The 14,044-nt window shown below is 37.1% G+C and overlaps 3 protein-coding genes across 4 annotated transcripts in view; 1 reads left to right on the top strand and 2 right to left on the bottom strand.

The window, feature by feature from the left end:
• LOC110186479 (lysoplasmalogenase TMEM86A) overlaps positions 1–14,044 on the bottom strand; it is a 74,955-nt gene that overhangs the window by 52,387 nt on the left and 8,524 nt on the right. The gene's annotated exons all lie outside the window — the stretch shown is intronic.
• Obp99d (Odorant-binding protein 99d) lies at positions 4,739–5,275 on the top strand. Its single transcript, XM_020955500.2, has one exon. It carries the CDS (start codon positions 4,766–4,768, stop codon positions 5,189–5,191), a length of 426 nt encoding a protein of 141 aa, XP_020811159.2. The 5' UTR covers positions 4,739–4,765; the 3' UTR covers positions 5,192–5,275.
• Positions 5,633–6,249, bottom strand: Obp99b (Odorant-binding protein 99b). Its single transcript, XM_020956005.2, has one exon. It carries the CDS (start codon positions 6,218–6,220, stop codon positions 5,762–5,764), a length of 459 nt encoding a protein of 152 aa, XP_020811664.1. The 5' UTR covers positions 6,221–6,249; the 3' UTR covers positions 5,633–5,761.

The following is a 14,044-nucleotide window of genomic DNA, read 5'->3' as shown; positions in this document are numbered from 1 at the left end:
AACCGAGCGAAAAAGGGACTAGGAATAGAAAAAAATTATACAAAATGTTGGTACTTCATAATGCCGCATGGCGGTCGTGTCCCCACGCTCACGGCAAGTTGGCTAAAGAAAATGCAGCTTAATGCTGAATTAATTCCAATTACCACATCCAGCTGCCTGCTGCCCCCTCCTCTGGGCGGGATCCTTGACCATCGGCCACTCGGCAGCTGGCCAGTAATTTAGCGGCTAATGCGCGGAGTGCGGCCAACAAAAGGCAGCCGCACGCGCTGACCTCCAGCGCAGGTACACGGCGGGAAAAAGCTTTAAATTCGCAGAAATCTATATATATATATTCTAGACTATATAGAAATTGTTTTTATTTAAGCATTTTCTTGCTCTGCAGTCGCCACTCACCATTGCCATGGCCTTTTGTGCGAGGTTTCAACATGAATTTATTTTATATAAATATGTTCCGTCATTTTTCTGCTCTGGCCATCGGCCACTTGTTTGGCTTTGAGATGATTCACTAATTAATTATTAATTAAGTTGGAAAAAATAGCCACCTCCCCTCCCACTCCACTCTTGGCATTTCAGTTTTGAAACTTTTGAAAGTATTCCAATTTTCTAGCATTTTTCTCTTCTTCGCAAAAGTTCTGCCTGGCGGTAGGAAAACTTTTGTGGAAAACGGGAAAAACTTTTGGCACAATGTGTCGCCTACCAGAGAAGGCCACGCCCCTCTATTTTCCAGTATAGCTTGATGTTTTTTTTTGTATTATTTTGTAGAGAGCGTAAAAGTTTTTACTGTCGCATTTCTCCAACTCCAGAGCAGACTTCGGGGGAAACTGGGCACTAAAATGCAGGCTTCCGGTGAAAGAAAACCCCATCGTTAGCAGGTCCTTGGCAGGGATATAAAGGCAAGGCAAGGCAAGGCAGGAGCTGGCTTAAACAAAAAGCACGTGTCCTGCAGCTCCTTTCACGGAGAATGGAACTGACCTTCCGACGCGGACACTGGCCATGTGCAAATTGTAGAACACACACTCATGTCCATGTGGAAAATATAAAAGGAGAAACACAAGAGAACGCAGCTCAGAAAAGCGCAAACATTTATATTTAATTGGTGGTTTTTGAGGCCGACAAGTGGCAGTGGCTGGCCAGTGGTTCTCTCCACCCCACCGACCCACCACCCCACCACCTACACACCCCGTGGCCTTGTGTCTACGCAATTGAGTTTCAAAGTTGCAATTAGAGCAGCTTCACTGAGCGACTGCCCAGGTTTTTCACAGGGCAATGTAGGTAGATGTATATAAATGGTCAAGTGGATGCACAGGGAAATAAATGTAGTGTATTGAGCATCATTTAACAATATATTTGAGTACATAAATAAATAAAGCTTCTAAAGTAAAGTTTGCATAATTGTAGAAGACACATTTCAACTACAGATTTCTTTGCACTCCCTGATAAATATATATAAATATATTCTTATATTTTTAGCACAATATCTTATGCTGCTTTCCCATTTAACTTATAAATACAAAATGCAAAGAGATGAGGTAATTTTCTTGCAGTGTGTAGGTGGGCAGGTGGTGGCCCAGGTGAATTGCTGAATTGGTGGCTGCATACAATGGAAACAGTTGAGATTGGGGCAGTGATGCAGTGACGCGGAGGAAGGAGCAAGGAGCCAGGACTTCGGGGATTGGAGAAAAGGAACCCCAGGGGCAGAAACAATGCACATTGAAAAGAAACAAGTCGCAGACCATTAAACTCGAATAGAATTTCGGACCGGAGAACATTCAAGAGCAAACTGCTTTACAAATTACAGAATGGGAAATATGTATATTTGAGAGAAACAAAGGTGCACTGAAGTATGTATATAAAATAAGAAAATCAAGCAAAAGGTTCCCCCTAATAAATATAAATGTTGTATATTTAAGAATGTTCTTAAATGGAATTTGGTAAGTCAATTAATAACATTAGAAATCTTAGTCATATTTCCTTATTTTTAATATTTTATTATATTTGCATCTTTGTTAACTACTTTAAAGCATATTCTTCATTTATTTGTTAAGCTCTAATCTAGTTTTTCCTTAACAATACCCCTGAAAGCATTCCCAGTTCCCTTCTCTTCTGGCATTTCAATTCATTTCTTGTTGGTTTTTGTGGCTGGCAAGCTCTTTGAAACTAAGTACTTAATGCTGCATGGCAAACTAACTAACGCAATCCGAATCCGGAGCAAAGAGAGCTAAATGAAAATGGAAATGAAAAACCAAATTCAATTTTACCCATTGCCTTTGACACGCCTCCCCTTATTTTTTGTGTAGCAGGTGGTTTGAGGCGAATGTGCCAAGTGTTTAGTGCTGCACATAAAGAAAAAATACTACCAACAAAATAAATATATAGAATAATGAAAATAGTTTAATATCATATATACAAGAAAATGCAAAGGAAAACTATATGAATTTAAAAGAAATTCATTGAAATTTTTAACATATTAAAAAAGTATCTCCATTTGTACTGACTTTAAGCTAAAGTTGGCCAGTTTTAGGCAGCTTTGTTAATATACATTTTTTAAATTTGTATAGATTTGTTTTTGTATTTAAAAATATTAGAAATTGTTTCCTGTATTACTGCACGACTGATGGCTTGACTCCACCAAACTGAATGGCGAATGGCGAAGGCGAATGCAATGAAGCTGACTTGCGGATGTCGATTTCTTTAGACGACATTTAATTGAGAAATAATTGAATAGGTCGTGTCAAGTGTTTGTTTGGCGTTTTGCCTGGCTGCAGGTCTGAGCTGTGAGCTGTGAGTTTTGGGATCTGGAATCTGGAATCTGGGAGGGTATATCCGATGGGCTGTGCCTGGCAAATTAGCTTTGTCAAAAACGCGGCTGACACGGACGCGGGGCTGGTGAGTGGCGCGGAAAAGTCTATTGCAGCGTGAAAACGCCACACGAGCCGGGTCGCCGGGTCGTCGAGTCTCAACTGTTTAATGAAGTAGTCACAGTCGGCGGTGAAAGTCGAAGGGCCTTCGCTGGCAAAAAATTAAAACAAAGCCCGCAGTCGCAGTCAAAGGAAAGGTGCAAGAAAAAACACACACTCGCACACACAAAGCACAAGTTCACGTGTGATTGGAATGTTTAATAAATCGTCCTTCGAATTTGGGTTGAGTGAGTGGGGTGAGCAGGTCCTGGTGCAGTCAGCCGAGCACTTATAATTGCAGTTGCAGTTTGCCAAATTGCATTGTCGCCTTCCTCACAGAAACAAAAAAAAAGGTAATACGACTTCGAGTTGCCGAGAAGGTGTGAGAGAATTAATCGGGCAGAAAATAATCGAAAGATTCTGCTATACAGAGTGCTAAGGATAATCACACATCATAATTAGAGATATTTATATCCTTGCAGGGTACAGTAAGTGACTTTGAGCAGTAAGTATCAATGAACATTAAGTAAGTAACTCTGATCAATAATTACCCATGACTAGTAAGTAACAATGATCCGTAAGTATCTATGAGCAGTAAGTAACTCTGAGCACGAAGTATCTATAACCAGTAAGGAACTATAATCAGTAATTAACTTTGAGCAATAAGTAACCCTAAACACTAATTATCTATAGCCAATAAGTAACTATGATCAGTTAGTATCTATGATCGGTAAGTAACTATGATCAGTAAGTATCAATGAATATTAAGTAACTATGATAAGTAAGAATCTATAACCAGTAATAGCTCTGAACAGTAAGTATCTATGAGCAGTAAGTAACTCTAAACACGATGTATCTCTAACCAGTAAGTAACTCTGAACAGTAAGTATCTATAACCAGCAAGTAATTATAATCAGTAAATATCTATGATCAGTAAGTATGTGTGATCAGTTACTAACTTTGAACACTAATAAACAATGACTTGCAACTTTTGTAACAAAATACATTTCTGAGACTTGTCTGGCAGAAGACACTTCGTTCCGGGGATGTTAGAACAAGTTGGAAATCATATGCACATGTACATATGTATGTGAGAGATTTGTTTTGGAACAAAATTAAGAGCAAGCTATTTGAATGAAACTATGGAGTTATTCTTCTATATAATTTTACTAGTATATAAGTCGGAGTATGGCGAATCGGTGGACTATATATATATACATATATATATAGCTGCCATAGGAACGATAGGAAAAAATTAAGAAAAAAAAAATAATAAACTTTCTTGTTAAAATATAAGAAATAGTTGGGGGTGAAGAGCCGGAAATCTTTGACAGAATCAATATAGATTTTTAGTGGCTTTTACTTTGATTCTCTTAAACATAAAAATATAATCAAAGAATTTAGTGGTCCAAGTTGTAGTTTATCTTTGAAATATTTTAAGTCTCTCTTAAGATAATTATCAGGAATAAGCAAGAAAAACTTAAAAGTTTAGAATTAAGAATTAGCCCCACTCATCATGCTACGCACTAAAAACTGATAATGTACATTTTTATATTTTTAAGACAAACGTGACTCCTCGCTTATAATTGCCCCCCGATGACTCCATTCCATTCATGAACTTGAACTCGGAGCACAGGTGCAGGTGTACTGGAATTATGGCTATATTTTTTATGTGGAGAAGCTGGAAAGTTCCTCGCACATTACGTCAGTCGGCGATCTGATGTCGCTCCAGGTAAACTATATATGTTAGACCCATTTTCCATGAATTCTAGGTCGCCTCGCGAGAACTGGTTTCTGTTTTTTTTTTTTCTATAAAAAGAGCAGTGCCTTTCGGTCTGAGCTCCATTTATCAGTCGGAAGCAGTCGGAATGAATTACTCAAAAGTGAAACTTATTCGCGGGATGAGCAGCATCCTCCTCCTCCTGCTGATGGCCATCGGAGCCGAGGCAGCTTCATTTTGGCAACTGCCGAAGACGGAGCAGGTGTACCAAGATCTGGCCAGTTGCCGTGAGGCAACGCAAGGCGAGGAGGCAGCCACTCTGAGGTGTTTGGTCAAATCCCTGGGACTCTGGACCGACGAGGCTGGGTACCAGGCGAGGAGAATAGCCAAGATCTTTGCGGGCCACAACCAAATGGAGGAACTGATGCTGGTGGTCAACTACTGCAACCGGAAGGAGGAGCAACGGACGCAGCCGGATGAGTGGGCTTTGAGGGCCTACAGGTGTGCCACTTCCGGTAGATTCGGACATTGGGTCAGGGATTTTATGAAGCCAAAGGAGCAAGATATAAAGTAATATAATCATAGTATAGGTTTTAGTTCATATTTTCGAAATTAACTGCATTTGTATAATAAATAAACAGAAAAATGTCTTTTGAAATATATTTGGGTTTTTCTTTCCCTAGGTAACTCAAAATTCGAAATATTTCACAGTTTCTAGACTCCGTTTTAAGTTTAAGAAGTTTATTCTTCCTTCAATTTTGAATTTTTGCAAGTCCTTCCGAGTACCTTACTACCGCCATCTGTGTTTGACGTAATTATAACTGAATTTGAGGTGTAGTTTTATATCAGCCAGCTAAGCAAACATAATAAATCCTAATTGGAGGCCAAAATTCCAACCAAATTCCAGTCATTTGGGTTTGAGCACAAGTCAAAGTGAAACGTAATATTAAATCAGTCAGCTAATGAAATTAAGTAAAAAACAGAGACAACATAGAAAATGGAAAAACGATAAAAGTTTTCCTTTAAAATGCAACCATAATCGCCTTCGAAAAAAGGTTGTTTTATTTTCGACTTGAACTTTCGACATTCGATCAGGATGGTTCTGGTTCCGGCTGAGGGGCAATTCCCGCTCCTGGACGCCTTTCTAGACCTGGACACTGTGCTGGACCAGGCGCAGATTGGCGTTCATGAAGCACATGCCGGCGTGGTAGGCCCTGGAGCAGGAATCGGCCTCCTTGGCGTGCGTCTCCGCGCAGTGGACGATCTTCTGGTGCGTCTCATCGTTGTGATCCACCGTCGAGCCCGCGCCCGAGAGCTGCACATGTATCTTGTGGACATCGAAGCCGTGCTCGGGCTCGTAGAAGCCGAACTTCTCGAAGATGCACTCCAGGTAGCAGTGGGTCACGGCATCGTCGGGATACTGCCACTTCTTGTACTGCTCCACCAGCTCGGCGGAGGCGTGGACCTTCTCCGCGCAGAAGTGGCGATAGGTGACCAGGTCGTCGTGGGTCTTCACCACATAGCCCGTGGTGTCGTGGTGGCCCGGCTCGTGATGGGCCCACACACAGGCGGGGATCAGGAAGAGGACGAGGAGGAACTTCATCTTTACTCTGGCACAAATAGCTGCAAACTGCATTTGGTTCCTGCCACTGCATGGGCATTTATAGGGCGACGGGACTGCATTCTAGCCTAATCTTCGAATCGAATTAACCTTCTGCCAGGTGACTGACTGACCGCCACGATTGTCCTTATCGGGGTTCAGGGGTCGCAGCGAGCACCTGCCCGCCCGATCGACTGACTCACGGCTTATCACAATTTCATTTCACTTCGAATTATGGATGGATTACTTCGAATAATCTATGCAGTGTAGTGGCGCCATCTGCAGAGAGCTAACAACAACAACGTAGAAAACAGAGAATGGAGAGTTTCACAGCAGCTATCTTTGTGAAGGGAACGTTTTTCAAAAGATATTATAGAACATTCATTTCTAATATTTTTACACCTCTAAGGGGTATTATAGTTATTCAGAATAAGAATTAGTCTTTTTTTCACCCTATAAAATATATACTTCTGATCAGCAATACAAAAAAAAAAGTTTTAAGAATTTTAAACGAAATAATATCCCTTAAATTAGTTGGGTTTCTGTTTTTAAATAAAAGCCAATAAGCTCTTTCAAGTCTGCAACACAGCTCCATTTATCCATTATCAAAAGTAAACAGTAAAATAATCAACTACAAAATTGCTACCAGTCATTCTTCTATTTGGTTTGATTTTTTGTTAAATAAACTGTGATTATGCCAATCAAAAAACAAACCGATAAAAAAACAAAAGGGAAAGTGAAAGTTCAGCTAAAAAGCTAGAAGAAAACGCGCCAGGAGGTCTCGACCCGCCCACAAGCAAAAACAATAATAACAACAACAGCTCAGCAGATCTTCAAACGCTCAGGATTGACCCCAAGAGGGCCAAGTCAGCAGTCATGGCAAGGGGAAATGTGGACTGACGACATGGTGGATGTGGGTGAGGACCAGACCGCATCGGATTGGATCAGCTCCGACCTGACACTTGTCACCTCTGACAGTGAACGTGACGGCGGTGCATAGAAACGGACTAGCAGTCAGAGAAAAACAGGGTTACACACTTTATAACAAAATAAGTTCAAAAAGGTTTAAAGAAACTTCAGGAACTTAATAAATGAATATTTGCAAAGGTATAATAATGTAGCAAAGATTTAAGTTAGTCCATTGGTAGATATCCCTCATAAAAATGGCTGAATCACTTTAATTTAGAATTAAGTAATGGGACCCATGGCAATTAGACAAGAGCAATCACTATCCACTATCACTACAGATGTTAACAGTGAGGAGGCAGCGGACAGAATGAGGCCAGAGCGACTGCAGTGCCTCTATTTATAGTTCCCGAGTAAACCGAGAGAGAGAGAGAGAGAGTGAGAGTAGGAGAGAAAGGTATCCCTCTATAGCTAGGCAGGGAAATGAAGAGAGAGTGCATCTAGAGATGCACAGAGAGTGATAGCTACCCCGAAATAGTTAGAGATAAAGAGAGAGAGAGAGACACTGCCATTCCAATATTATATTAATATATTATTATATTATTATATTGTTATATTATTATATTATTATATTATTATATTATTATATTATTATATTATTATATTATTATATTATTATATTATTATATTATTATATTATTATATTATTATATTATTATATTATTATATTATTATATTATTATATTATTATATTATTATATTATTATATTATTATATTATTATATTATTATATTATTATATTATTATATTATTATATTATTATATTATTATATTATTATATTATTATATTATTATATTATTATATTATTATATTATTATATTATTATATTATTATATTATTATATTATTATATTATTATATTATTATATTATTATATTATTATATTATTATATTATTATATTATTATATTATTATATTATTATATTATTATATTATTATATTATTATATTATTATATTATTATATTATTATATTATTATATTATTATATTATTATATTATTATATTATTATATTATTATATTATTATATTATTATATTATTATATTATTATATTATTATATTATTATATTATTATATTATTATATTATTATATTATTATATTATTATATTATTATATTATTATATTATTATATTATTATATTATTATATTATTATATTATTATATTATTATATTATTATATTATTATGTTATTATATTATTATATTATTATATTATTATATTATTATATTATTATATTATTATATTATTATATTATTATATTATTATATTATTATATTATTATATTATTATATTATTATATTATTATATTATTATATTATTATATTATTATATTATTATATTATTATATTATTATATTATTATATTATTATATTATTTTTATTTATTTTGTACACTGTAGGCAGAAGTTACAAACTTAGGCTACAGGGATCGGCCATAACAGCGGAGATTTTCGGCCGGAATAAGGTTTACATGATTTGGTTAAATAAATATAGAGGGATCTTATAAATGTATTAACAGTTAATTGCACATGGATTATTTACAAGTAACAAATGACAGATATTTTATGAGGAAAGTGATTGGTTTATATACGGTGTAAAAGATTTGCTGATTTGAGGAAATTAAGAATTAATTGGATGTTTGCAAAATTAGGGTTGAATAAGTGATCAGTAAGCTTGATGTTTGGGAAGTTTGATCTATGTGTTTGAAGTGCTGGACAGTCGTTAAGGATATGGGAGATTGATATTTTTTCGTTGTTACAGAGCTGGCACTGATCGTTTGGTGGTTGTGAAAAGCGATGTTCGTGGGTGAGCCTGGTGTGGCCGAGTCGAAGACGGATTATTTTGGTGATCTCTCTTCTAGGTAGGTTGAAGGTTTGTATGTAGTCAGCTATGCTTAGGGCATTTGGGTTAATTTGTTGATACCACTGCGATGATTTCTGCAATATTTTAGGCTTAAGTTTTAGCGTGTCGATTTTTATTTGATTGTTGATGTCTCCACGGTTAACATTTGGCATTGTTAGTAGTGGAGCGTTGGTCGCTTCTTTTGCTGCTGTATCGGCTTTATCGTTGCCTTTGATTCCGACGTGGCTGGGGACCCATAAGAGCTTGATTTTGTTTTTGTGTCTTAGCAGAAGGTCGCGGATATATGATACGTAAAAGTTGGAATTGTTTATGTTTGCAAGTGCTTCCAATGTGGATAGGGAGTCTGAGCAGATGCAAAATTTCCCTCTTGTCTTGACTGCTATTTTGATGGCTTCAAGGATAGCAATCGCCTCGGCTGTAAATACAGATGAGTAACTTGGAAGGATAGCTTGTTTCAGTATTTCCTCTTCTGTCGTTATCGCAAAGCCAATTATTTCCTTACTCAAGGATCCATCTGTGAACAGAAGCGTGAAATTTTTGCTAATAAGCTGGTGTCTGATTTCCAGAAATTGTTTGACAAATATGTCCTTGTTGGTGTCTGATTTTTTTACTCGGCTTAGTCGGGTATCTATCTGGTTGGTATCCAGAAACCAGGGTGGACATGATGGTTTTGGCTTATGGGGAAGAGAGGTGGGGAATCCGAGCTTTAGGCCAAGATTAATGCAGTGGTTGACGGCGGAGGATCGATATTTTTTTGTTTTATTTTTGGTAATCCGGTGAATGATTTGCCTTAGAGGGGTGTCGTTTGCGTGGATAATAGTGTTGATTGTTTTTGTTTTTAAGTGGTCGATTCTGTTATCTATTGGTTCAATATTTGCTTCTAGGTATAAATTGAAAGTGGGTGTAGAACAGAAGGCTCCCAGAGACGTTCGTAGGAGTGAATTAATTAAGGTTTTAATTGGTTTTATTAGTGATTTCGGGGAGTTACCATATATCGGTAGAGCATAATCAATTTTGGAAATGCATAGACTTTTGACGATTTGGATTAGGGTGTTGGGGTGGCTGTTATATTTTCCGTTGGAAAGGCATTTAATTATGTTCGATGATTTCTGTAGTGACTTGTGTAGTTTAGTAATATGGGGTTTGAAATTGTATTTTTTATTGAAAGATAGACCTAGAATGGTGAGTTCGTTAACTGTGTTAATAATTGTGGATTGTGTAGAGACCTGGCATGAACATTGTTTTTTCCGGCAAATGTGAATATGTTTGCATTTTGAGATTGAAAGCATAGCTCCGGATTTTTGGCACCACTCATTGATTTCAGCAAAGAGTGTATCGAGGTTGATTGAAATGTTTTTGTCTTTTTTTAATGGTATTAAGATGTTGAAGTCGTCTGCATAAGCTGTGTGTTGAAGTTCCTTGTGCTTGTCGATTATATCTGAGAGACTGTTGAACGCAATGAGAAAGAGAATTACAGAGAGTGGAGATCCTTGTGGAATGCCATTGTGGAGTGGGTGTATCCTTGAGGTGTTATTATTGGCCCGAACTCTGATTTTTCTGTTTGACATGAAGTTAATCACATATCTGATTATCAATGGTCCACAGCCCCATTCCGACAACTGATTAATGATGGTATGTAATCCTATTTTTTCGAATGCTTTTGCAAAGTCAAGAGATAAGATGGATATGTGTCTTTTTCCAGAGAGGGCTCTGCTAATTAGAGCGTCTGTGTATAGCAGACAGTCCATAACAGATTTTCCCTTTTTAAATCCCAGTTGACGGCTATTTAGTAGTTTGTTACTTGTTGCAAACCACCATAGCCGTTTTGAGATTATCTTGTCGAGGGTTTTAGACAAGCATGGGTTGAGAGAGATAGGTCTGTACGATTCAGTCATGGTTTTGTCAGCACCTTGTTTATGTATTGGTATAATTGTGCTTATTTTGTATGATTGCGGAATATAGGATTTTAATATATTGTTGAAAAAGTATATAATTCTCATTTTGAGTGAATCAGCTACGTGTCTTATCATATCGTAATTTATCTTATCTTGTCCTGGGGTGTGACCCTTTAAGCTATTTAGAGCAGATGAGAACTCTAGGAAGTTTATGTCTTGTTCCATAAAGGCTGCAGTTCGGTGTGGGGGATTTAAGTAGTTCCGCATACTCAGTTTGAGTTTTTCTTCAATAAAGGAATTGGAAAATTGGGAGTCTTCCGAGCGAAGAGACCAATAGCTTGCGAAAGCTTGGGTAATTTCTTCAGAGCTGTTAAGAAGATCGCTACTGCTGTTGTCCTTTATTGCATGTATTTGTGTGGCTTTGTGAAGGCCACAGAGTTTCTTAATATTGCTCCAAATTGCTTCCGGCTTGGACTGTGGGGAGATTGTTGAAGTCAATTTAAATAGGCTTTCGGCTTTGCTGGATTTTAATTCCCTTCTGAATTGTGCGTTGATTTTTTTATATTGGATGAGATTCTCAATGGACATGTCTCTGTTGAAAGTTCGCCAGGCTTTCATTTTTTCCTTTCTCATACTATTCAATTTGTTGTTCCACCAAGGGACATTATGGTGTGATCTAGGTGGTCTCGTATGTGGGATGGTGTTGTATGCACTTTGCAATATAATTTTCTTGATGTTACCCGCTTCCTGATTAATGTTTGGTGAAATTGGAATTTTGTTGTTCAGGTCATCAGTGAGCGTCTCGAATTTTTCCCAATCAGCTCTGCTAGTAACGAACCGTTGTACATACTTTTGTCTTTCTCTCTGGTTTTTCGGGAAAATTTCGATGGTGATTGGGAAGTGATCACTACCTTGGAGAGAGTCACTGATTTTAAAGTCGCAAAATATTTTTAGTTCAGGTGAGCAGAATGCCAAGTCAACGTGTGTTAACGTTCTATGTGTTGAGAAATGTGTGGGTTGTCCGTTGTTAAGGATAATGAAATTATTGTCCAGGATAAATTTTCCCAATATTCTACCTCTCTGATTTATTGTTGGAGATCCCCAGCTGGTATTCCAGCTGTTGAAGTCCCCTGTAATCAGATTTGGGCAGTTACCTGATGGTATAATCGAACGTAGATCCATGTGATTAAATTTAGTGTTGGGAGATATATAAGAAGATATAATATTGAATTTTTTTACAGACTGAATTTCTATTGCTATGGAATCAACTGAGTTTTGAAGAGGGATGAGTTTGTGCTGAATGGATTTGTGAATTAAAATTGCCGCTCCGCCATCCGGGCTGTGGGAGGCTGTGTAGTGAATGTCGAAGTTTACTGGAATAGGGATTGGTTGGGTGTATGTAATGTGGGTTTCTTGCAGTGAAATGATTTTGGGAGTAAAGCGTTTTATTAAGACTTGCAGTTCGTTGTAATTATTCAGGTATCCATTCATGTTCCATTGTAAGAGTTTCAGGGTCATTTTGATTATTAATGCGTTGTTTTTGTCTCACTTGAGGCAAGGGATTTAAGTTTTGCTCTAGTTATTATTGCGCTTTGATCGTTTTTTAATAGTCTTTTTGTTCTGTTTGTTGAGCTGAGTGGAAGAATTTTTGCCGATTTTTTTGCAGTATGGGAAGTGCAGGGGGTTTCCGAGCTGGATGACATAGGTTCGTCTGGCTCGGGGTTCTCGGATGTTGGTGTGTCAAATTCATTTTGGGCATAGCTAATTGGTTTCCTTGTTGATTGTTGGGAAGAGTGGGCTACATTGGATTTCGCTGCTGAGGAGTAAAGTGATCCATCGTGGTGTCTTTTGTTATATATGGACCAGGCTGTCCTATTATCGACTTTTTGTAGGGTCTTGATGGCCTGGACTTCCTTGTTCGACAAGAAGACAGGGCAGTCCTTGTTGCGGGCATGGTGGTCTGTTGCTGGGAGTTTTTTAAGGCAGCAATTTATGCAATTGGACTTATTTTGGCAAATTTCTAAATTTTCATAGTTTACATGGGCATCCATACCACAGTTGGCGCAGGTTGGAGTGTTTTTGCAGAATTTTGCAGTATGTCCAAATCTAGAGCAATTGTTGCAGCGCATAGGGCGAGGTATAAATGTGCGCACCTGAACTCTCTCGTATCCAATATAGAGGAATTCTGGCAGATTGGATTGCTTAAAAAAGATTTTAATAAGACCCGTTTCGTTTTGTTCAGTTTTTTGGAGGACCTGGTTAGGTATATATTTATATATTTTATCGACTCTTTCTACTTTTTGTGATTTTAGGTTTTCCAAGATAACTTTTTCTTCTATTCCTCGTAAATCATTTGAATAAATTATTCCTACACTGGAATTAAGGCTTCGGTGTTCTGATATTTTTATGGGTATATCGATGTATGGAGTGTTAGAAGGCATGCTGATAAGTTTCATTAGCTTTTCGGCTTGTAGCAGATTTTTAGTTTTAATGAGTAAGTTACCGTCTTTGGTTCTCTTGCAGCTTGACACTTCGCCCTGAATGGCATTGTCGATTGTTTTTTTAACAATGAATGGGCAGATAGCAGCTAGTGGCTGGGAACTCTCATCAGTTCTAGTTGCAACCAAGTATATTCCGTCAGGCGGGTGCTTTCTCCAGATGTCCGGTGGGTCAAGCATTGTGGGGTCAAAGAACTTTAAGGCCTCTTAAAAGTTGCCAAAATTTGTTTGTCGCTCCGGTTGAAGTAGAGATAAGAATTGTTTTCGTTTGCTTTGTGCTAGCGTTTGGATGTTTTGATGCTGCGCTACGTAGACGTCTCGCGGAAGAACACGACCGATCGGTTAGACTGTCGAAGGTGAACTGTATTATATTATTATATTATTATATTATTATATTATTATATTATTATATTTATTATATTATTATATTATTATATTATTATATTATTATATTATTATATTATTATATTATTATATTATTATATTATTATATTATTATATTATTATATTATTATATTATTATATTATTATATTATTATATTATTATATTATTATATTATTATATTAGCAGCAGTTGTGTGTTCTTAGCCAGAGCTCCCCAAACG

The sequence above is a fragment of the Drosophila serrata genome, unplaced genomic scaffold (genome assembly GCF_035046125.1).
Source record: "Drosophila serrata isolate PLE 108 unplaced genomic scaffold, ASM3504612v1 contig_382, whole genome shotgun sequence".
Classification (NCBI taxonomy): Eukaryota; Metazoa; Arthropoda; class Insecta; order Diptera; family Drosophilidae; genus Drosophila; species Drosophila serrata.
The sequence above is the reverse complement of the archived record's forward strand: the minus strand, read 5'-3'. Positions and strand labels throughout refer to the sequence as shown.

Bases quoted from the DNA above. Each gene is read 5' to 3' on its own strand.
- Obp99b (XM_020956005.2), bottom strand. From the start codon at position 6,220: ATGAAGTTCCTCCTCGTCCTCTTCCTGATCCCCGCCTGTGTGTGGGCC.
- Obp99d (XM_020955500.2), top strand. From the start codon at position 4,766: ATGAATTACTCAAAAGTGAAACTTATTCGCGGGATGAGCAGCATCCTC.